Source organism: Chlorocebus sabaeus, chromosome 8 (assembly GCF_047675955.1).
Source record: "Chlorocebus sabaeus isolate Y175 chromosome 8, mChlSab1.0.hap1, whole genome shotgun sequence".
Lineage (NCBI taxonomy): Eukaryota > Metazoa > Chordata > Mammalia > Primates > Cercopithecidae > Chlorocebus > Chlorocebus sabaeus.
The window spans coordinates 101,736,483-101,761,023 of record NC_132911.1 but is presented as its reverse complement, the minus strand read 5'-3'; the positions used below and the strand labels follow the sequence as shown (position 1 = coordinate 101,761,023).

Sequence of the window (24,541 nt, the reverse complement as noted above, 5' to 3'; positions counted from 1 at the left end):
ATTGGAAAGCCAAGGTGGGCAGATTACTTGAGGCCAGGAGTTCGAGACCAGCCTGGCTAACATGGTGAAACCCCACCTCTACTAAAAACAAACAAAAACAAAATTAGCTGGGCATGGGGGCACGCGCCTGCAATCCCGCTACTTGGGAGGCTGAGGCACAAGAATCGCTTGATCCCAGGAGGCAGAGGCTGCTATGAGCCGAGATTGTGCCACTGCACTCCAGCCTGAGACTCTGTCTCAAAAAAAAAAAAAAAAAAAAAAAAAAAAGATGTATGAAGAGAAACGCTTTTCTAGGTCCTCTGTCCTTTCTGCCTTTGAGTCTACTAGTGTGAGGATATGATGCTGGGAGCTGCAGCAACCATCTTGTAACCAAGAGGTGACAAGGATGAAGATGAAAATGCAACATGCTTTGCCAGAATAGAAAGAAAGAGTCTGGATTCTTGATAACATCGCTGAGTCACTGAGCCATCCAAAGGACCAACCACCTTTGGCCTTGTTAGGTACAAAATAAATGTCCTTAAGACACCATTAATTGGATTTCCTGTTCTGTGTGAACAAAAAACACTGTAACTGATACAGGGAAAATGATCTGAAACCACAAAGTAATGAATACATTTTATTCTTACCATGTATCTGCCCAAAAGTTATTTGACAAAGTTCACATCCACAAATCACTTGAAGATATGATACGTTACCCTCTTGCCTCAGTGGCTCCTCGCTGCACTGGCTAACCTCTATCTTCCTTCACAGTCAGCTCAGCGTCATTTGGTCATCCTTTGTGACCTCCCAAATGAAGTCAGTTCTTTCTACAGGACCTCTCTTTCATAGCATTCATCACAATGGTTACATAGTTATTCATCACAATGGTAGTATATTTTGTATCTGTGATGGTTCAAAGTCTGTTTCTTTCACTAGACTGAGTTTCACAAGCAGGGACCATGCCATCTTTATTTTTCTCACTATTAGTGGCAATTTGATAGTAACTTTAGTAATGATAATCATAGCTGCTGCCATTTGTTAAACACCTGCTAAATGCCAGATGCTGTGCCAACCACTTTACAAACATAACTTCATTTGACCCTGCAAGATATGTGTGATTATTATCCATATTCCAAAGCTGAGAAATTGAGGTATAGTGAGGTTAATAACTTGATCAAGACCCACTGCTAGTAAAAATGGAGATGTGAGTGGGACCCAGACCTGAGGGACCTCTCAAAGGGTCTGTTAAAGGATCCGGCTGGACACGGTGGCTCATGCCTGTAATCCCAGCACTTTGGGAGGCCAAGGTATGGATCACTTGAGGTCAGGAGTTCCAGACCTGCCTGGCCAACATGGTGAAATCCCGCCTCTATTAACAATACAAAAATCAGTCAGGTATGGTGGTACACATCTGTAGTCCCAGCTACTCAGGAAGCAGAGGTGAGAGGATCACTTGAACCCAGGAGATGGAGGTTGCAGTGAGCCAAGATCACGCCATTGTACTCCAGCCTGGGTGACAGAGCGAGATGCCACCTTAAAAAAAAAAAAAAAAAGAATCTGTGAGGTGCCCTCCCAGGTGACTGGTGGCTGGAGCTTGCTTCATGCCCAGAGTATGAGCAGAATGGCTGCAGACAGAGTGCATGGGGAGAAGGCTACAACACGCACGGATGGCCTAGAAGAAGAGACATCACCTTGCTGTGTCACTGACCCTTGGTGCTCTCTCTCTAGAACCCACTCCCATGTGAGGAGAGACAGGATATTGTTAGCTGTGTAAAGTTTCCATTCACCTACCTGACTCAGCAGCAGCCTCACCTGTGCAGGCCATAACTGAGTGCCAGGAAACAAGCTAAGAGCTTCGATGGAGAAAAATGAGATGAAACACCAGCCACAGACAGACAGACAAACACAGAACATGAAGGCCCGCAGTCTGGGGCCCGTAGGAATCACTCCATTACACCATCAGGGAAAGGGGAAATGATCTTTAGTCAACTCTCTCTTTAAAACCCAGCATTCAGCCACTATGGAAAACAGCATGGCGGTTCCTCAAAAAATTAAATCTGGAATTAACCATATGATCTAGCAATTCCACTTCTGGGTATACACATCCAAGTTCATAGCTGTATTAATAACAAAAGCCAACAGGTGGAAGCAACCCCGGGGTCTGTCACAGGATGAGTGGATAAACAAAGGACGATGTATAGATACAACGGAATCTTATTCAGCCTTAAAAAGGAAGGAAATTCTGACACGTCCTATAACTGAATGAACCTTGAAGACATTATGTCAAGCTATATAAGCTGGTTACAAAAGGACAAACATTCTATGATTCCACTTATATGATGCACCTAGAATAGTCAAATTCATAGACAAAAAGTAGATGGGTGGCTGCCAGGAGATGGAGGAGGGGGAGCTGGGGAATTACTGTTTAATGGGTATAGAGTTTTAGTTTGGGATGATGAAGAAGTTCTGAAGATTGAAGGTGGTGATGGTTAAACAGTAATGTGCATGTGCTTAATACCACTGGACTATGTACTTAAAAATGGTTAAAATGGTACATTTTATGTTATATATATTTTGCCACAATAAAAAAGCCAATGTTGTCTTTAAGAAAAATTTATATTTACATATTTCAAAACAACATATTGTACACAATAAAAGTATACAATTTTTGTCAATTTTTAAAAAATAAATGCCAAAAAGATGTACAACTACGTTGTATCAGTTTTAAAAATATAAAAAGGAGTGCTCACTTCGGCAGCACATACAGTAAAAATATAAAAAGAAAAACATTTTTAAAAAAATAAATTAGTAAACAATGTTTCAAGCAAGTTTTTTTTTTTTTTAAAGAATGATTTACACATGAGGCAATTCAATTGAAAAACATTTAGATTCTTAAAGAGGTTATCACCCAGCAATCTGGCCCACAGCAATTCAAATACCACCCTTTTTGGCTGGGTGTGGTGGCTCAGGCCTGTAACCCCAGCACTTTGGGAGACTGAGGTGGGTGGATCACTTGAGTCCAGGAGTTTGAGACCAGCCTGGACAACATGGTGAAACCCCGTCTCTACTAAAAATACAAAAACTAGTCAGGCATGATGGTGCACGTCTGTGGTCCCAGCTACTCGGGAGGCCAAAGTGACACGATCACCCAAGCCTGGGAGACAGAGGTTGTAGTGAGCCAAGACTGCTCCACTGCACTCCAGCCTGGGCAATAGAAGGAGATTGTGTCTGAAAAAACAAACAAACAAACAAAAAAAACTTCTCCAAATGGTTCTTTTTAGCAGAGGTTTAACGGTGGCTCTTTGCCTTCTCACCACCCTTTTGTCATATTTCCTCATGTGTGTGCTTCTTACACATTCACTCACTCACTTATTCATTCACTAAATATTTATTGAGGACCTACTGTGCATCCTGTATCTGGTACCACGATAGGTGCTCTGATGTGGCACCCACAGGTCAGGAGGGACACAACTTAATCTGGTAAGGCCCAAAGTGTCCACTAAAGCTCTGTGAGGTCAGATGACAGGACTGTCAGCAAACAAATCAAACGATCTTTCTGAGTGCTAACTTGTGAAAGAGTTGGAGGCCTGAGGAGGTAAGACTGAAACCATGAAAGATCCCCAGGCAGTACATTTTGATACCAACAGAGTGCACAGATAATAAGTTTCAAAAAAACTGGAGAGGCAACAGGGTGTTAAGGCAGGAAGTCCTGTTCCTACAGTTTAGGAAATCCAGGTCCTGAGAAGTAGAAAGTAGCTGCTCAGGGACACATAACCAATATGAGTGACATTGCCAAGCCTGGACGTCACGTCTCTTGGCTCAGTCAAACCCGTGGGCTTCACACCGATTCTTGAGAGTACTCATCATGGTACCAGAATCAGGGATCCTGGAGTCCAGCACAGGGGATGAACCACATCTGATTTGGCCCTCGGGCTCTACCTGGGCAGGAAGGGCAGTCACAGTTTCTGTGCTTTGCACTGTTGCCTTAATAATTCACGCTGTAAACTGATGACAGCACTCTCCAGGAGGAGAGATTGTGCCCAGATGAGGAGCAAGAACAAATCCTGGCCAAGAGTCTTTTCTTCAGTAGGATTCTGCCTTGATCTTTTTTCCCCCAGTTTAATTTGGATGACATCAAATTCCTTTAAAAACAGATTTCATATTAGATTTGAAAATTGCCCACATCTATCAACCTACTATTAAATGGAAATGGCTGTACCCTGGGCTGCAGATTTGTAATGCTCAGATCACTCAAGAGACCTCAGGCTTCTAATAACGGACTCCAGATTTTTAAGCCCAATTTCTTGGCTTCCCTCATCCACATAATGCTCCAGAGAGACAGTGAGCACTCGCTTCCGTTTACAGCTGTCTTGCCCTAATGGACTGAATGCAAGCATGAAGTCAGGGGCGGCTCCTGCAGGCTGACCTCAGGAGTCAGGGTTGGGTTCACAGCAAAGACAATGGAAAATGTAACGATGAGGCAGGACACTGGGTTAGGGCTGATGAGGACACGAGCCTTTAGGAACAAATTTCGTTTTTCTTGGATGAAAAAGTAGGGTGCCTGGCTAAAGAGGTGCTATAACCACTGAATATACATGGATGAGCATTAGGGACTCTGGTCTGGGCCACAGCTAGCTTGCAAACAGGCCCACCTGGGGACCAATCTGTAGCGCTCAGACCACTCCCAAATGGTCCCTCCCTCTCTACTCGCCCTTCCATTCTCAATCTTCTTCTTCCCATGCATGCCTGCATTGCACTGGACCTCCTCTTATTCCAAGTGCCTCTCCAGGAAGGGTGTGGAGGGAGTAGCAGAAGTCGAGGGACTCAGACAATTGGTAAGAGATGCAGAACGTCAAGAAAATGTCCTCCGCCCATAGCCCCAGGCCTGACTTGTTTCCTTTTTCCCCCTCCATTAGTAACACATGAGGAAGCTTGCAATGAGCATCTGAGCTGAACCAGATCGAATCACCACCCACAGAAGAGCTTTGGGTCTGCAAATGTGAGTCCACCTGGGAGTGATTTCCCCTGGGCGCAGTCAGTCCCTCACACACCCACTCCTAGCAAAAGGTGTAAATAGCACAGGGTGGCCAGACCAGAAAAGTTGGCCCTCTGACCTATTGCAGGCATGTGTGGTCTTATGGAAAATAGCTTATCTAATTGTTTTCACATTCTGAATGCTCTCCATTAAAATTTTCATTTAATGCTTGAATGTGTCCAGGGTTTGTATCCTCACAAGGCAGTTTTATAAGAGAGGCTCCGTTTCAAAATCCGGGATTTGCAACCATCTGCCACTATACACAGTTTAACACTTGCTAGAATGAGTATAAAAGTTAATCTGTGCTATGAGCAGAACGTGACTCATCTGGATTCAGTTAAACAACTCATGGTGCTTTTCAAAAGAGATATATGTGAAACCTTTGAAAACACAGTCTCGCCATGCAGAACACTGCTGTACACACCATCAGGAAGAAATGGGTGAAGGAGCAGACAGAAAATTACATCCCTCAATGGACGCTCCAGAGAGTGCTATGAATGACATTGTCAGCAGACCCCAAACAATTCAGTGTGCATAAGTGTGGACTGACTAGGGAAAGATTTCCTGAAAAAAGAATCCACAACTTGCACGCCTAAAAAAGGCTATCTTTCTAACAAGATTGAAGAATTAAAAAAAAAAAAATACCCACAATTTCTCCAGGATGATACATCGTAGAAAGATTCACTTACTCATTCCCATTCAGCAAACATTGTGCACATCTATGAGTGCCAAGTACTCTTTGAGCTTTTGAGAATTCAGCAGTGAGAAAAAGATAATCGCCTCTGTCCTTGTGGGCTGTCCATTCTAGCAGTCTCTCAGGAATGGTTTGTCTTAAACAGGTGCCCTCTGGGGCCTGTGCTCAGATGCCCAATCATGCCCCTTGATGTGCCAGATGACAAGCATTTGAGGCACTCAGCACATCCTCAATATCATCCCGCTGACACCCTGTACCCCTTGAATCCTGCTGGGATGTCCTAGAGACTCATTTTTCTTCTTCTTTCCTATCAAAGGGAATAAAGCTGCAATGTCCTCCCTCTTAGCATCCATCAAGTGTCTTATCTTGTAGGACTAGAAGAAACCAGCTCCTTCTACCTCTCATCTCTGGGCCCATTCTTTTCTTTTTCCAAGATCGCAATGCTACAGGAATAAGGGGGAGGGAGAGTGCACCTGCATTTCACATAGGTGGGAGCTTCAGCTTGGGTCCCCACTTGGCTAATTGAATCTAATGACCAGACCTATTCAATATCTAAAAATCATCCACATAATAGGATCTAGTGAAAAAGTAAAGGGCAGAATAATGTTAATAGAAACAATGCTGAATACAAGTATGTCTTGCTTAAGATTTGCACGGAAAGGAAAACTAACTAGAGGAGCATTTAGCAGAACAAGCCCTTCTCCAACTCCCACTGTAACTTACTTCTGCAGGTTTTCTTATCTGGATTCAGGGTAAAGCCTTTCAGGCAGCGGCAGGAATAGGAATCATCTGTGTTAACACATTCATGCTGACATCCGTGATTAGATGAGGCACAGTAGTCTATCTCTGGCAAGAAGGAAAAATCACAAGAATGGCAAACCAATCAATACAGCTAGCATACGAAAACCAGGGATTTCCAGTCTTCATTTTCCTAAACAGGTAAAATCCCACACCTCACAGAGTCACACTATGAAGGGGTCTCCCAATAAAGCTACTTCCATGTTTAGAGATATGGCCTCTCCTAAGAGAAACAACTTCTCCTTCTTTCCTTCTCCTTCTTCTTCTCCTCTTCCCTCCTTCCCCTCCTCCCCCTTCTCCTCCCTCTTTCCCTTCCCCCTCCTCCCTCCCTTCCCCCTCCTCCCTCTTCCCTCCTCCTCTTCTTTCCCTCCTTCCTTCCTTCCCCTTCCTTCCTTCCTTCCTTCCTTCCTTCCTTCCTTCCTTCCTTCCTTCCTTCCTTCCTTCCTTCCTTCCTTCCTTCCTTCCTTCCTTCCTTCCCTCCTCCTCCTCCTCCTCCTCTCCTCTTCCTCCTTCTTCTTCTATTATTATTATTGTTATTATACCTGGACTCTTCTGCTAGGCAAAGACAAACTTCCTGACATATTAAAAAACGTTTATGCAACCAACAAATTTGTGAACATGCTGTCCCTGTCTTGATTCATGTAGGAGCCACTAAAATGAAAATGGGGTATTTGCCAGACTGTAGGCTGAGAATGGTTTAGCTGAGTGTTTTACCGAATTTAAGCAATTAAAACAATTAAACGTTCCCAAAGCCAAACTCCAAACCACTTATACCCATCAAACAGTGAGCCGAACAATAAGACACAAACTCATATCCTGGGAAAAATAAGGCCTAGGAGTGAAAAGCATAAATACTCTGAGTTCAAAACACCTCCTGGTTACTTTACTGGGCTCGGCTGCACATAAACAGGATCTTTACCTCAAGATTCACAGAGAATGTGACCTCTAGGGATACACTAATTTAAACCAAAATATTTTTTTAAAAAAGTATTTCATGAAATTTGTCATAATGAAATTTTACTTGTGTATTTTTTTGTTTTTGTTCTTTATTTTTTATTTCTTTTTTTCGTATTTTTTGTATAAGTATTTTTAAATTTGGAAATAAACTTTTATTGCAGAATTTGAGCAAAGTATTTTCCCATAGTGGAACTTGAACACATTGTTTAAAATTGCTTGAAATAAATGACCACTGATGGAATCTTAAAAGGAGTCTTTGTTTTGATGAGGGTTTTTATTATTTTAAGGAACATTTGAACTGCATAAATAATCTTCCTAATAAATAATTTGGTATAAATGAGAGTTCCCAATCCATACCAGAGGAAACAAACTGAGTAAGGGAAAGATATACAATATTCTTGAAAGGAAAAAATGTTGAGTAAGATGCCAATTTTTCCCAATTTAAACTTATGGAAATGTTAAGCAAAATATACAATCATGTCCAATTTCAAAAATGGACTGAGAAGTATTATAAATCCATGTACATATCACCCAGCTTCAGGAGAATCAATCTACGGCTGCTCTGCTTTCAACTACGTTCCAACTCTCTATAGTAAGATCCCACATTACTTTGAAGCAAACCCCAGACATTGTATTGTTGTTGTTATTATTATTATTTGTTTTGAGACAGAGTCTCGCTCTGTTGCCCAGGTTGACGTGCAATGGTGCAGTCTAGGCTCACTGCAACCTCCGCCTCCCGGGTTCAAGCAATTCTCTTGCTTCAGCTTCCCGAGTAGCTGGAATTACTGGTGCGTGCCACCATGCCTGACTTATTTTTTTTTTTTTTTTTTTTTTTTTTTTTTTTTGAGATGGAGTCTCACTCTAACCCCCAGGCTGGAGAGCAGTGGCACAATCTTGGCTCATTGCAACCTCTGCCACCTGGGTTCAGGCAATCCTACTGCCTCAGCCTCCCAAGTAGCTGGGATTACAGGTGCCTGCCACCACGCCCAGCTAATTTTTGTATTTTTAGTGGAGATGGGGTTTCACCATCTTGGCCAGGCTAGTCTAGAACTCCTGACTTCGTGATCCACCTGCCTCAGCCTTCCAAAGTGCTGTGATTACAGGAGTGAGCCACCACACCTGGCCCAGACATTGTATTGTTTTGTCCATAAATGCTTCATAATGTAGCTTTAAAACACTGGGAGTCTTTATAAACAATATAATTGCAATACCATAGTCATATATAAAGGCATTTAAAAAATCTTTCTCTTTTAAAACAATTTCAAGCTTACAAAAAGTTACAAACATAAAAATAGTACAAGAAACACTTATATACTCTTTACCCAAATTCACCTTTGTTAAGATTTTACCCCATTCTTGTGATTACTTGGTCATCTCTCTGACCTATGTGAGGGTACATTATATACATTCTGGTCCTTTCCCTTAAAAACAGTCTGTGTTTCCTAAGAGGAGGGATATTCTCTTATATAACTGCAGTATGGTTATAAATTTCATAAGTTTACATTGATACAATACTTACATTTAATCTACCATCCATATTCTAATCTTGTCAGTTGACTTAATTATGTTCATCAGAGCATTTTTCACCTTCCAGTACAGGATCTAGTCTAGAGTCAGAGACTGTATTTTGTTGTCGTATCTGCTTAGTCTCCCTTAATCTAGAACCATGCTGCCTAATATGTCTATTTAAATTAAAATTGATTAAAATGAAATAACAATAAAAATTCAGCCAGGGGTGGTGGCTCATGCTTGTAATCCCAGCGCTTTGTGAAGCTGAGGCTGGAGGATTGCTTGAATCCAGAAATTTGAGACCAGCCTGAGCAACACAGCAAGACCCCATTTCTAAAAAAAGAATTTTTTTTTTTTTGAGATGGAGTCTCACTCTGTTGCCCAGGATGGAGTGCAGTGCCACAATCTCAGCTCACTGCAACCTCCGCCTCCCGGGTTCAAGAAATTCTCCTGCCTCAGCCTCCTGAGTAGCTGGGACTACAGGCGCATGCCACCACGCCCAGCTAATTTTTTGTAATTTAGTAGAGACAGGGTTTCACTGTGTTGCCCAGGCTGTTCTCAAACTCCTGAACTCAGGCAATCCACCCGCCTCAGCCTCCCAAAGTGCTAGGATTACAGGCATGAGCCACTGCATCTGGCAAAAAAAGAATTTTTTTAAGTTAGCTGAGCATGATGGCACCTGCCTATAGTCCCAGTTACAAGGGAGGCTGAGGCCAGAGGATCTTATGAGCCCAGGAGTTGGTGATTGCAGTGAGCTATGAGCTATGACTGTACCACTGCATTCCAGCCTGGGCAACAAAGCAAGAGCCTGTCTCTAACAACAACAAAAAAAAGAAACAAAAATTCAGTTGCTGGGTTGCACTGGCTGTATCTCAAGTGCTCAATGGCCACATATGGCTCCTGACTACTGTATTGTCCGATGCAAACAGAGCATTCCATCCACCAGAGTGTCCCACTGGATAGTGATGGGCCAGAACATTTCCACAGCCTCTCTTTGTGTTTTATGGCATAGCAATTTTGGAATAATACAGTCTCTTCTACTTGTTTTTAGTTTTTATGAGGTATAATGGACAAAAACCAAACTGCACATACTCAAGAAAAACAATCTGATGCATTTTGTATATGTACCCTGCCATGAAACCATCGCTACAATCAAAATAATGAGCGTATGCCTTACTCTCAAAACTTTCCTCCCACCCCTTTCTAATTCATTCTTCCCCACTCTCTCCAGTCCCAAATAACCATTTATCTTCTACCCAGATAAATCAGTTTGCATTTTCTAGAATTTTATTTTTATCTTCTTTTTTTATCTCCCTGCAGAATTTTAAATAAATGTAATCATATAGTATGTATTCTTTTTGGTCTGGTTTCTTTCATTCAGCATAATTATTTTGAGATTCATCTATATTCATATGTGTGTCAATAGTTTGTTCCTTTTTATTACAGAGTAGTATTTCACTATGTGATTACAACACAATTTGTTTATCCATTCACTTGCTGAAGGGCTGTTTACCTGTTTCCAGTATGGGGCTATTACAAATAAAGCAGCTATGAACATTAATGTGCAAGTTTTTGTGTGTACATACACTTTCATTCCTCTTGCATAATGGCTGAGTCATATGGGACATGTATGCCTAACTGCTTAAACATTCCCACCAGCAATTTATGAGAGTTCCAGTTGCTCCGTATCCTCATCAACACTTGGTAATTTTAGTCATTCTAGTGGGTATGATTATCTCAATATGACTTCACTTTGTATTTACCTAATGACTAATGTTGTTGAATATATTTTCAAATGCTTCTTTGCCATCTCCATATATTCTTTGGTGAAGTGTCTATTCAAATATTTTGCCCATTTTTATTGAAAGGCTTGTTTTTGTTTGTTTGTTTGTTTGTTTTTTGACAGAGTCTTGCTCTGTCACCCAGGCTGGAATGCAGTGGCGCAATCTCAGCTCACTGAAACCTCTGCCTCCTGGGTTCAAGCAATTTCCCTGCCTCAGCTTCTCAAGTAGCTGGGATTACAGGCACCTGCCACCATGCCTGGGTAATTTTTGTATTTTTAGTAGAGACAAGGTTTCACCACATTGGCCAGGCTTGTCTCAAACTCCTGACCTCAAGTGATCCGCCCGCTTTGGTCTCCCACTGTGCTGGGATTACAGGCATGAGCCACCGCACCCAGCCTGAAAGATATTTTTTAAATTTCATATTTTGATTGTCCATTGTAAGTATATAAAATTAACTTATTTTTGTATATTAATTTTGTATCCTGAAACCTTGATAAATTCACTTGCTATTAAAAGTTCTAGTAGCTTTTTTTGTAGATTCCACTGGATTTTCTACATAGGTGATCATGTTATCTGTTAATAAAGATGGGTTTTTTTTTTTACAATCTAGGTATCATTTATTTATCTTTCTCTGTTTTATTGCACCGGCTAGAACTTCCAATACAATATCAAATAGAAGTGGTATGAGTGGACATTGTTTTATTCCTGATCTGAAAAGAAATTTTATTCCTGAAAGAAAAAGAAAATTTATTCCTGAAAGAAAGCACTGTCTTTCACTATTAAGTATGATGTTAGCTGATGGTTTTATCATTGATGTACTTTATCAGATTGAGGCAGTTACCTTCATTTCTAATTTGCTGAAAGTTTATTTGAAGAATAAATGAATGTCAGATCTTATCCAATGTCTTTTCTGCATCTATTGAGATGGCTCATACGGTTTTGAATTTTTAGTATGTTAATATTATGAATTACATCGATTGAGTTTTGAATGTTAAGCCAACTTTGAATTCCTGGAATTCACTTGGTCATGATGTATTGTACTTTTTAATATATTGTTGAATTTGATTGCTAGAAACTATTTAAAGAACTTTTGCAGGTATTTCATGAGAAATATTTGTGTATAGTTTTCTTTTTTTATGTCTTTCTTTTCTGGTTTGGGCATCAGGGCAATGATAGCCTCATAGGATGAGCTGAAAATTGTTTTTCCTCTTCAATATTTTGGAATGATTTGTGTAGAATTAGTATTAGTTTTTCTTCATATGTTTGGTAGAATTCACCAGTTAAGCCAACTAGGTTTGAAGTCTTCTCTGTGGGAAGGTTTTAAAGTGCATATTCCATTTCTTTTAATAGATAGAGATCTATTCAGACCATATATATATATATAAATTTTTTTTTTTTTTTTTAGTCTGTCGGGGGACAGGGTCTCACCCTGTTGCCCAGGCTGGAGTGCAGTGGTGTGATCATGGCTCACTTAAGCCTCAACCTCCTGGGCTCACGCAACCCTCCTGCCTCAGCCTTTTGAGTAGCTGGGACTACAGGCACTTGCTACCATGCCCAGTTAGTTTATTTTTTGTAGAGATGGGGTCTTGCTATGTTGCTTAGGCTGATCTAGAACTCCTGGCCTCAAGCAATCCTCCCACCTCAGCCTCCCAAAGTTCTGGGATTACAGGTATGAGCCACCATGCCCAGCCTCTATTTATTCTTGGGTAAACTTTAGTAGTTTGTGTCTTTCAAGGAATTTGTTCATTTCATCTAAGTTGTCAAAGTTATTGGCATAAATTTGTTCATGATTTTTCTGTATATATGTGTGTGTGTATACATGTATGTGTGTGTGTCTGTGTCTGTGTGTGTGTGTGTATATATACATATACACATATATATATATTTTTTTTTTTTGGTGGAGATGGGCTCTATGTTGCCGAGGCTGGTCTTGAACTCCTTGCCTCAAGTGATCCTCCTGCTTTGGCTACCCAAAGTGTTCAGATTACAGGCATGATCCACCATGCTTGGCCTGTATTATCCTTCAAAGTTTGTAGGATATGTATTGATGTCCACTTTCTCATTCCTAATATTAGGAATTTGTGTCTTCTCTCTTTTTTCTTCCTTGACTAGTCTGGTTAGACATTTATCAATTTTTTTAATCTTCTAAAAAAAACCACATTTTGGTTATTACCAATTTTCTCTACTGCTTTTATGTCTTCTATTCCTTTTATTTTAGCTCAGATCTTTATTATTCCCTCTCTCTTCAATGTCTCATATATGAAGACATGTTCAGTTCCCTGTCCATTCATTCATTCAGTAAACACTCCTGAGCATTTACCATGGGGCAGGCACTAGGATCAGCACTGAACAAAGAGGCATGGTCCTTGCTTTATGAAATTTGTAGGATTCCCTTACAATCACTTATACTGGAAAATATTCAGTAATCAAATAATAACACCAATAAATATACATTTATAAATTAGATATAATTGGATAATTTTATGAAGAACAGGTATTAAAGACATGATAAAAAAGCATAAAGAAGCAATTTTCTCCTAGAAAATCAGCAAAATTTTTTAAAGTTGCCCCCTTAAGAAACACTTTTTTTTTTCCTTCAACTTTTAAGTGCTAGGGTACATGTGCAGAATGTGCAGGTTTGTTAGGTAAATATGTGCCATAGTGGTTTGCTGCACAGATCAGCACATCACCCAGGTATTAAGCCCAGCATCCATTAGCTATTCTTCTGGATGCCTTCCCTCTCCCTGCTTCCTGCTACAGGCCCCGGTGTGTGTTGTTCCCTACCATGCGTCCATGTGTTAAGATGAAATAGACAAATTCCTTTTTCACTGCTGGTGGGAATGTAAACTAGTACAACTACTATGGAAAACAGTGTGGAGATTCCTCAAAGAACTAAAAGTAGATCTACCATTTGATCCAGCAATCCCACTACTGAGTATCTACCCAGAGGAAAATAAGTCATTATATGAAAAAGATACTTGCACATACATGTTTATAGCAACACAATTCGCAATTGCAAAAATATGGAACCAGCCCCAATGCCCATCAATCAACAAGTGGATAAAGAAAATATAGTGTCTATATACACCATGGAATACTACTAAGCCATAAAAAGGAACAAAATAATGGCATTTGCAGCAACGTAGAAGGAGTTGGAGACCATTATTCTAAGTGAAGTAACTCAGGAATGGAAAACCAAATATCCCACTTCTCACTTTTAAATGGGAGCTAAGCTTTAGGATGCATAAGGCATAAGAATGATACAATGGACTTGGTGTGGGAGGGTGGTGAGGAATAAAAGACTACACATTGGGTATTACATATCCTGCTCAGGTGATGGGTGTACCGAAAATCTCAGAATCACCACTAAAGGACTTGTCCATGTAACCAAACACCACCTGTTCCCCAAAAACCTATTGAAATCATAAAAAATTTAATTTAAAAATAAAAATTGCTCCCTTAAACACTTATGGTAGAGTATAAATCAGTACAATGCTTTTGGAAAATAATTCTGAATATGTATCAAAAGCCTTAAAAATGTTAATAGCCTTTGACTCAATAAATTTCCTTTTTTGTTGTGTTCCTAAGAAAACGATCAGAAAAAAAAGATTCAAGCATAAGAATGTTTATCACAATACTATTTGAGCAGTCAAAAAAACCTGAATACATTCGGACATATGCCTTTAATAGAATTTTACACAGTCATTAAAATGTTTTTGATAACGTTGAAGTGACATGTCAAAATGCTTATGATTTATTGTTATACTGCATGATCTCAACTCTATAAAAAATCCATATACATACATTAAAAAAAGACTGGAGAGAAATGTTCCAAATTGGCATAAACAACCATTATCAGCTAGGTGCAGTAGTGTGCGCCTATAATCTCAACACTTGGGAGGCTGAGGCACAAGGACTGCTTGAGCTAAGGAGATCAAGACCAGCCTGGGCAACATGGTGAGAACCCCGTCTCCCAAAACAAAACGAAACACAAAAACAATGGTTTTCTCTGGGTGATAGTATCACAGATCACTTTATTTCATAGAATTGCATTTCTATAGGAACCAGTTTCCCTCAATGAGCCTGTATTACTTTTGTAATCAGAAAAAGTACTAAAAATAAACGTACACATTTATAATTGTGAAACTAGTTGCCATGGAAAATGGCCCAAATAATATACAAAAAAGAACAATGGGCCAGGCGCCGTGGCTCACGCCTGTAATCCCAGCACTTTGGGAGGCCAAGGCGGGCGGATCATGAGGTCCGGAGATCATGACCATCCTGGCTAACACAGTGAAACCCCGTCTCTGCTAAAAATACAAAAAATTAGCCGGGTGTGGGGGCAGGCACCTGTAGTCCCAGCTACTTGGGAGACTGAGGCAGGAGAATGGCGTGAACCCGGGAGGCGGAGCTTGCAGTGAGCCGAGATAGGGCCACTGCACTCCAGCCTGGGTGACCAGTTAGACTCCGTCTCAAAAAATAAAAAAAAATAATTTAAAAAAAAAAAAAAAAAAAGGAAGTATCCTGTGATTTACAGAAGAAAATAATCAGGGAACATTGCTGAAAACAATATATATATCTTCAGGTGCATATCTGCTACAGTTCGGATGTTTGTTCCCATAAACTTCATGTTAAAATTTAATCCCCAGTGTTGGAGGTGGGGCTTAATGGGAGTTGTTTGGGTCCTGGTGGGGAATCCCTGATGAATAGCTCAGTGCTGTCCTCACAGTAATGAGTACGTTGGCTCTGTTAGTTCTCACGAGAGCTGGTTGTTAAAAAGAGCCTGGCACCTCCCCATCCTTTCTCTCTTGCTTCCTCTCTCACCATGTGACCTCTGCACACGTAGGCTCCACATCACCTTCCGTTGTGAGTGGAAGCAGCCTTAGGCTTTCACTAGATGCCCAATCTTCCAACCAGCAGGATCATAAGCCAAATAAACCTTATTTTCTTTATAAATTACCCAGTCTCAGGTGTTCCTTTATAGCAACACGAATGGACTAAAACAATATCCATTTTGTACTGGTGCTGTGTGATAGTATCACAGATCATTTTATTTCATAGAATTTCATTTCTACCTCTGCCTCAGGTTTCCTCCCTCTCTCACTGCCTTCAAATCTTTAATCAAAGGCTAGTATTACTTTGCTGTTGAGACCTGTAGTATTCTCTTATCCTGTTCCAATAGAATGTAGGCTCTATAAGGACAGATATTGGTGGGGTTTTTTTGGTCTGTGTAATTTATTACTGCATGCCCAGTGTCTACAATCATATCTGACACGTAGTAGCTACTCAACAAATATTTGTGGAATGAATAAAGGTTATTGGTATTACTCTTACTGGAGTGTGTTTTTTGAGGGTTTAGATACATAAACATTGCACACCAAGAAGCAACATGGGGGACGTTATGAATGCAAGACAGCTCTCATGCCCTCCATAAGGCTTCTTCCCAGCAAACTGTTTAAAAACCTCCTTCTAGGAGGATCTCAGTTCAACAATCAGCATCCTGTGGTTACAGACATTTGGCCAGTTACAAACCCAACCAATCATTCCTTGAGCACAAATTTCTCCACACACAAATTGGTCAAATGCCTATTAAAGTTTAGATGGTCGCTACTACATTTTCCATGCCTGGCTAGTCTACTAAATGAAATAAAGTTACTCTGATATGACTCATTCTTAGTGGCCACAAAGAATGCAAGTAGCCAAATTTGTTTTGTTCATTTCTAAGAGCAAGGAAATAGATATCAGCTCCGTCTAGGGAATCACTTTCTAAGAGTCAGAGCTATACAAAGTGGAATGAACTGCCATGGGGTATAGTGAACATCCTGTCAGTGAATTCAAGTGCAGGTTGGATGATGGCACAGTGAGAGTATTGTAGGATGGATAGTTGGGCAAGAACTAGGTTGAACTTTAAGGCCTCTTCCAGCTGAAAGTGTTTGATTTATGCACATAGGGAGTCACAAAAGTGGCATATTACAGGCTATAGGAAGGTAGTGGCACTCAGTATGTTATCTATGCCCTGGCCAAGAAACCTGACAACCAATACTTTGTAGTTCTTCTATTGCGGATTCAGTATAAAATTATTTCCGGCCAGGAATGGTGGCTCATCTCAGCACTTTGGGAGGCCAAGCTGGGAGAATCACTTGAGGTCAGGAGGTCTAGTCCAACCTGAGCAACATAGCAGACCTCATCTCTACTTTAAAAAGTTTATTTCCTTCTGTGTTTTGTTTTTAGTGCAAACACAAAAATATTCATTCAGTGCTTTACTCTGTGCAGAACATTCTTATTTGAAAAATAAGGATGGAAATGTCAACTAAGTTATCACTGGAGACTGAAAATCAATGAGCATAATGACCTCCAAGTACAAAAATAATAAATGGCAACATGCAAAAGATGGTGTCCACAATTGCCTTTATTCATCATTACAGGCATTAGATGATTGAGCATTAGACTCAAAGCCCATAGTCTCCTTGCTACCAAAAACATGAATCCCTGTCCAGCGGACTGAAGTCCTCTATAGATCTTTCTGGTGAAAAGACCCTGGATATCTGAGAGTGTTCTTTCTCATGCTTGGCTAAAGAGTAAGGGTTTCAATTTGGATCTCAAAAAGTCTTGCTACCAGATGACCAGCAATTCCACTTCTGGGTATAAAAACCCACAAAAACTGAAAGCAAGGACTGGAACACTCATGTTTATAGTAGCATTATTCACAATAGGCAAAAGATAGAAGTAGCCCAAATGTCCATCAACAGATGAATAAACAAAATGGGGTATATACATACAATTGAATACTATGCAGTCTTAAAAAGGAAGGAAATTCTGATACACACTACAACACAGATAAACCTTGAGGACGTTATGCTAAGTGAAATATGTCAGACAGCAAAGGACAAATACCGTACAATCCCACTTACATGAAGTACCGAGACTGGTGAAATTCACAGACAGAAAGTAGAATGGTGGTTGGCAGGGCAGGCAATGGGGAGTTACTGTTCAATGGGTACAGTGTTTCAGTTTGGGATGATGAAAAGTTCTGGAGACGGATGGCGAGGATAGTTATAGCTGGGTGGAAATCAGGTGACCCCAGCCAAGGGGTGTGGTCTGGAGAGGCAGGAAGGAGACAGGCTAGGAGATGCGTTTTTCACAATGTGAATGTATTTAATGCCACTGAATGGGTACAGTGGTAAATTTTCTATTATGTATGTTTTACAACAATACCAAAAAAAAAAAAAAAAAAAAGTCTTGCTAACATTTTGCAAACTGATGGTACCTGTTTCCACCTTTCTCCCCTCTAGCTTTGGATGGGCTGCTCTAGGGTAAGAAATTGATATAAAGGTAGTGCTTTTTTGAACAACACTTACATATTTCAAATAATAGTACTAGTTCATGAACATGAAGCCCTATTATGTACATTTCGGCTTAATCATAAATTAATCATGTTTGGTTTATTACACTGACTAGTCTACATTTTTTAGACAATAATTGCATACGTACTAATTGGATTCGCTTTCAAATATACTTTTGGTTAAAAATATAGGCCGAAATTTAAGAAACTGAGTTTATTTTATTTTTTGCAAGTTTATAAGAAGTAGAATTAAAAAAAAAGTCTTTCAACATCACAGCAGTAGCCAGGCTGACTTGGCTGGAAGCCGGTGGGAGGCCTTCGTACTAACAGGGTGGCTGCCTCAGATCTGAGCTTCTGCCTCTAACCTGTTTCTGTAATTTTAACTGGTCCCTGTTTCTCAGTTCTTGTCCCCGCCACAGATCTGGAGCACTCCTGAGTGTTTCATTCTTACAACTGGGCTTTTGCCTTACTTTCTACTTTTAGCTTTCCAAGTACTCTGTCTCCTCTCTTCCTCTTGTCTCCCTCCTCCTGGGTCTGGCTCCTGCCCACCCAAGCATGGTGGGAAGAGGGCTCTTCTAAGGGATGTACTGCCCTGAGGCTGCCTGCTGGAACCCTCCAATCTCCCAGCCCTCTTCCCTGCCCACGCATTGGGGCGGCCCACTTCTGGGTCTTGATTCTGACAACTGCACTGCTGGGCTCGCTGCCTAGCTGGTGAGACCTCACAGCTGGATCAGCCCTTCCTGTGGCTCCTAGCCAAACCTCCTCTCCCAGTCCCCCTACGCTGCGATATCTACTTCCAGGGTCTGATTCCAGGGCTCCAACACTCTCCTTGCCTGCACCACCCTGGGCTGGGGATCTGGGACAGGAGGCATGCTGAGCCACAAGGTGGGGAAGATGGTGCCACTCTGGGAACTAGGGCTGGTGCTGGGGTGGAAATCAGGTGACCCCAGTCAGGGGGTGCAGTCTGGAGAGGCAGGTAGGAGACTGGCTAGGATATGTGTTTTTCTCCAGCCCTCATCCCTGCAAGGCAGCATCTCACCTGTTCTAGTCTAACTGGTCTCCTTCCTCTAACTCTTGCTGTAGTCCTGGTTGCATCACACTGTAGGCTGTTGGTCACATAACTCCTGGCACCATGACTCAGCTACTCAGTGTGGCTATGGCTAGGGTCCCTCCCCAGCCTGCAGTAGAAATCTTGAACAGTTTATGCACCTTTAAACTTAGCCCAGACATGTGGTATATGCACAATAAATAAAAATTTAGAGTTTTGGAGACCAGGTGTGGTGGCTCATGGTGACCATAATTCCAGCACTTTGGGAGGCTGAGGTGGGAGGATTGCTGGAGCCCAGGAGTTGGAAGCTGCAGTGAGCTAGGATTGCACCACTACACTCCAGCATGGGTGATAGAGCAAGATCCTATTTCTAAAAAACATAATGATAATAAATAAAGAAATAAAGTCTTTGAAGCCCACATCGTCCCTTTATAGCCTTTTTTTTTTTTTTTTTTGTAAGACAAGGTCTTACTGGGTCGTCCAGGCTGGAGTGCAGTGGTGCCATCATGACTCACTACAGCCCCAACCTCCTAGGCTCAACCAGTGGTCTTCCCACCTGAGCCTCCCAAGTAGCTGGGAGTACAGACACTTGTCACCATGCCTGGCTAATTAAAAAAAAAAAAAAAAGTTTTTGTAGAAATAGGGCCCCTCCATATTACCAGGGCTGGTCTCAAACTCCTGGGCTCAAGTAATCCTCCTGCTTCTCTTTCCAAAGTGCTGGGATTACAGGCGGGAGCCACTGTGCCCAGCCTCATTTAGTCTTCAAGATTATGCTATGGCCGGGTGCTGTGGCTCATGCCTGTATTCCCAGCACTTTGGGAGGCTGAGGTGGGTGGATCTCTTGAGGTCAGGGATTCGACACCAGCCTGGCTAATATAGTGAAACACCATTGCTATCAAAAAACACCAAAAAAATTAGCTGGGTGTGGTGGTGCGAGCCTATAGTCTCAGCCACTCGGGAGGCTGAGGTGGGGGAATCGCTTGAACCCAGGAGGTGGAGTTTGCAGTGAGCCGAGATTGCATCACTGCTCTCCAGCCTGGGTGCTAGAGTAAGACTCAGTGTCAAAAAAAAAAAAAAAAAAAAAAAGGAAAGAATAATGCTATGTAGTAGGCAGTATTATCATCCTCTATGGTAACTGAGGAAACTGAGGCATAAATAACTTGCCCAAGATCACCAAGAGAAAAAGCAGAGAAGCTGGGATTGGAACCAAGGCTGGCTGCTGGCAGCCCACGACCTCCTCTTTGATGAGGAACACTGACTCATCAGCCCAACAACCACAACTCCCCAACCACAACGACAGCCCAGGCTGCTATTTTATAGTTCAGAATATTCAGAAGGGAAGGGAGACCAGGAACACAAAAGCCCACTCATTCATTTACTTACTCTTTCAGTAAACAAAACAAATAAACCACAGTATACTCCAGTCATGCACGGGGCATGGAGACTACAGTTCTCTGCCTGGTTCACATCTTCGACTTCTTTCCTTCTCCTGGAACCCCCACCTCACCCTTTTCTGCCTAGTGAATGACAGCTCCACTTCCAAGACTCAGCCACAGTATCTTCTCCATTAAGGACCTTGCCTTATTCATTTCTATTGGCACATGGCTGGGGCTCCAGAAATGTATGCTTTTGACCTAATGTGTCCCTTATAGTTCCATACATCACCCACACCTTCAGCTCTGGTGTTTGTAACCTGCTGACATTTAGGTATTGAAAAGTAGGAAGTAAGTTTATGTTGAAAAAGGTTTTGTGTAGACATATCCTGTTTTACATAATGAATACATTTTAGCATTTTAGAAAGGTTGTAGGTACATGAACTTTTTATGAATTAAAATCCTGTTTTCTCACTGATGTATCTCTCTGGGGTGCCTTACCTTATTCTAGATTGTTATTAAAGTTCACTTTTTATAAATGCTTGGCGCTAATACTTAAAAAACAAGCTTTTCTCAAGTGATCCTCCCTATAGAAGGATGATAATCCACACACAATCCCCTAAGCCTCCTGATGTACCTTTATATTTAATAGAACACTTTTGGAATCTTTTTGCAACTAGTTATTATCTTTTTTGCAAAACTAATGATCATCTTTAATTTATAGAGTTTTATGTTCAGATTTTGGGAAGTGAAATTAATTCTGATTTTTATATATATAGTTAAAATCAAATTGAGCTAAATATCTCAAACAAAAAATGAGCAGTTCTTTGCAAACTGCCATCCACCAGAAGAAACCACTTGCGATTCTTTTTGGCTCAGCGATTTTCTTGTGTGGAGTCAGAGCTAAAGCCCACAAGCCACAAAGCTTCAATGAAAACATCTCAAGCCCTGTTAGTGCTGATGGGCACAGTCAGGCTGAGTTAGCATGAAGTAAGTTCGTCTGATTGTCAGCATGCTCAGCAGATGCTAAAGGAACAGTCATGGTACCTTCATCATATTCCCTGAATAGTGATGTTGAGATACAGTGGTCTATGGTCTTAAGCCAAGTCATGAAAGTCCTGACAGAAGAGGAATGGGGCAAAAGGTAATAGACCCCCATGACATAATTATATGCTAATCTATACTTGAGAGATTTTCATGGCCACAGTTACCACAGCAATAACATCAGCATTCCTCTGTGTGTGCATATGTGTGTAACTTACTTGTGCACGTTTTTTTATCTGGGTTAAGGGCAAATCCTTCATGGCACTGGCAAAGGTAGGAGCCATCAGCATTTACACATTCATGTTCACATCCGTGGTTTTCTGAAGCACAGTAGTCTACAGCTGGAGAGAATAAAACACATTCAGAATTAGAAATGCAAACAGAGGAAAAGGGAACGGTAAGATGAGGGCATACTGATAACAAATATTAATTAGGATTAATATTATTGCCCCCAAAAAGAGTAGGATAAACAGATATGAACCCAAGTTCTCTGCCCTCCTCAAAAAACAAAAACAAAAACAAAAAAAAATCAGGAGTCTATATCAGGCAATTCATATAGGAAGATAAACTAAAGAACAAGTGAACTATTGTATTTAAAAGTTAAAGAACTGCAAATCAAAATCATCACAAGGTGCACTTACAGCTAGTAAACTGGCAAAAACAAGATGAGAGAAAACCCAGTGGTAGAAAGGCAGCAGCGTTATTAATGGTGGGGGCATTATAAATTGAGAAAGATCCTTTCAGAAGGCAATTTGACAATGTTCACCCTGGATGTGAAACCCAAAGAAACAGCTGGGAAAAGGATGAAATTATATACAATAAGCTATTAATAGCGTTGTTTACAACAACAACAAAAAATCCTAGAAAATAAGATGAACATTGAATAAGGGTAAATAGTTTAACAATATATGAGAAAATACACTGGCTGATTTTTAATTAGTTCCACAAATATTTCCTGAGTACCTACTATGGGCCAGGTCCTGTTTTAGGTGCCTCGGATAGAACGAGTTACAAAATAATACAAAATTCCAGCCCGAGGAGCTTACATTTGGATAATGGTGGTGGAACTGGGAAACAGACAAGAAATAGAATAAGTAAATAGCATAGACTATTAGGAAATAAAGAAAATTCTGGTGAAAAACAAAACAATGAATAGGAGTAGGGTCAGTGGGGGAGTGGGTAGTGGGTGGGATGTAATAGAGGTGGTTAGGGAAGGCCTCTCTGAGAAGGTGGGTGGTTAGGAACAGTGCTGACTAACATACAAGCCATGAGGGTATCTGGGAGATAGTATCTTGGGCAAAAGAAACAGCAAGTGTGAAGGCCAAGAGGTGGGACTCTGCTTGGTGGGCTGGAGGATCAGCAAAGAGGCCAGGGTGGCTGGAGGAGGGAGAGAGGTAGGAGATGAGAAGGGGGCAGTCAGGAGGGACCCATGGGCCATGCAAGGACCTCAGCTTTTAGTCCGAATGAGTTGGGAGTCACTGCAGGGTTCTGGACCCATGAGTCAAGAACAGACTGAGAGGGCAAATGTGAGAGTGGAAAACCAGTAAGGAAGTGACTCCAGTGATTCCAGGGGGGATGGGTGGAGGCTTAAACCAGGATGTTGCAGGGGATGAGGGTGAGTGGTGTTCTGGAAGTTATGGGTTGAATTGTGTCCCCCAAAAAGACATGTTGGAGTCCTAAACCCTGGTACCTACTAATGTGATCTTATTTGGAAATAGGGTCTTTGCAGAAGTAACCAAGTTAAAATGTGCTCATTAGGATGGTGAGCTCTAATTAATATGACTGGTGTTCCCAAACACCTCCCAGCAGGCCCCACCTCCAACATTGGGGATCAAATTTATTTTCTCTTTTTTCTTTTCTTTTCTTTTTCTTTCTTTCTTTTTTTTTTTTTTTGAGACAGGGTCTCACTTTGTCACCCAGGCTGGAGTGCAGTGGCACCACCTCTGCTCACTGCAGCCTCAACCTCCTGGGTTCAAGTGATCCTCCTGCCTCAGCCGTCCAAGTAGCTGGGACTACAGGTGTGCACCACCACACCCAGTTAATTTTTATATTTTTAGTAGGAACAGGGTTTCGCCATGTGGGCCAGGCTGGCCTCAAACTCCTGAGTTCAAGAGATCCACCTGCCTCAGCCTCCCAAAGTGCTGGGATTACAGGCAGGAGCCACTGTGCCTGGCCACAGAGATCAAATTTCAACACGAGACCCGGTGAAGCCAAATAAACCATATCCAAACCAGAGCACAGCTCTAGCAAACTAATACACCGGTAAATACTGAAGGTGGGCTAACAGGATTCCTGTTGGATTAGAGATGAAATGAGAAAAAGAGAGTGCACCTAGGATCGGCTCTGGGGTCGACAGAGCAAGACCCTGTCTCAAAAAAAAAAAGAAAAAGTTTCTGGAAATCCCAGCTACTTGGGAGACTGAGGCAGGGCAATCATTTGAGCTCAGGAGCTTAAGACAAGTCCCTTTTCAAAAAGAAAGTACTCCCTACAATGTTTTAGGATATATTAGTATCAAAAGTGTGTCAATAATAACAAGGAAATAGAATCTACAAAATTAATACACATGTAAAATTTTAAAAAGCAAAACCACGCATGGAGAAGATAATGACATATTTAGCATAGTAATAAAAAGATGCAAAGGGAAACACTAAAGATTTGTAAAGAGTAATAACCTGTGTTAAGTTTATTCTTTTGCTCCAAAGCTTCATTAAGTTTCAGTCTAGGCCGGGAGTGGTGGCTCACGCCTGTAATTCCAGCACTTTGGGAGGCCAAGGCGGGTGGATCACTGGAGGTCAGGAGTTCAAGACTAGCCTGGCCAACAGGGCGAAACCCTGTCTCTACTAAAAATACAAAAATTAGCTGGGCATGGTGGTGGGTGCCTGTAATCCTAGCTACTCGGAAGGCTGAGGCAGGAAGAATTGCTTGAACCCGGGAGACGAAGGTTGCAGTGAGCTGAAATTGCACCACTACACTCCAGC

At 41.3% G+C, this 24,541-nt stretch overlaps 1 protein-coding gene across 4 annotated transcripts in view; it reads right to left on the bottom strand.

Moving 5' to 3' along the window:
* The window catches only part of MATN2 (matrilin 2), a 168,349-nt gene that overhangs the window by 35,040 nt on the left and 108,768 nt on the right, over positions 1-24,541 (bottom strand). For all 4 annotated transcript variants that reach the window (XM_073018239.1, XM_073018238.1, XM_008001170.3 and 1 more), the window contains 2 exons: positions 21,782-21,904; positions 6,432-6,554 (listed from right to left, as the gene is read on the bottom strand). In XM_073018239.1, the coding sequence (XP_072874340.1) occupies positions 6,432-6,554; positions 21,782-21,904 (246 nt within the window). The remainder of the gene's footprint in view (positions 1-6,431; positions 6,555-21,781; positions 21,905-24,541) is intronic.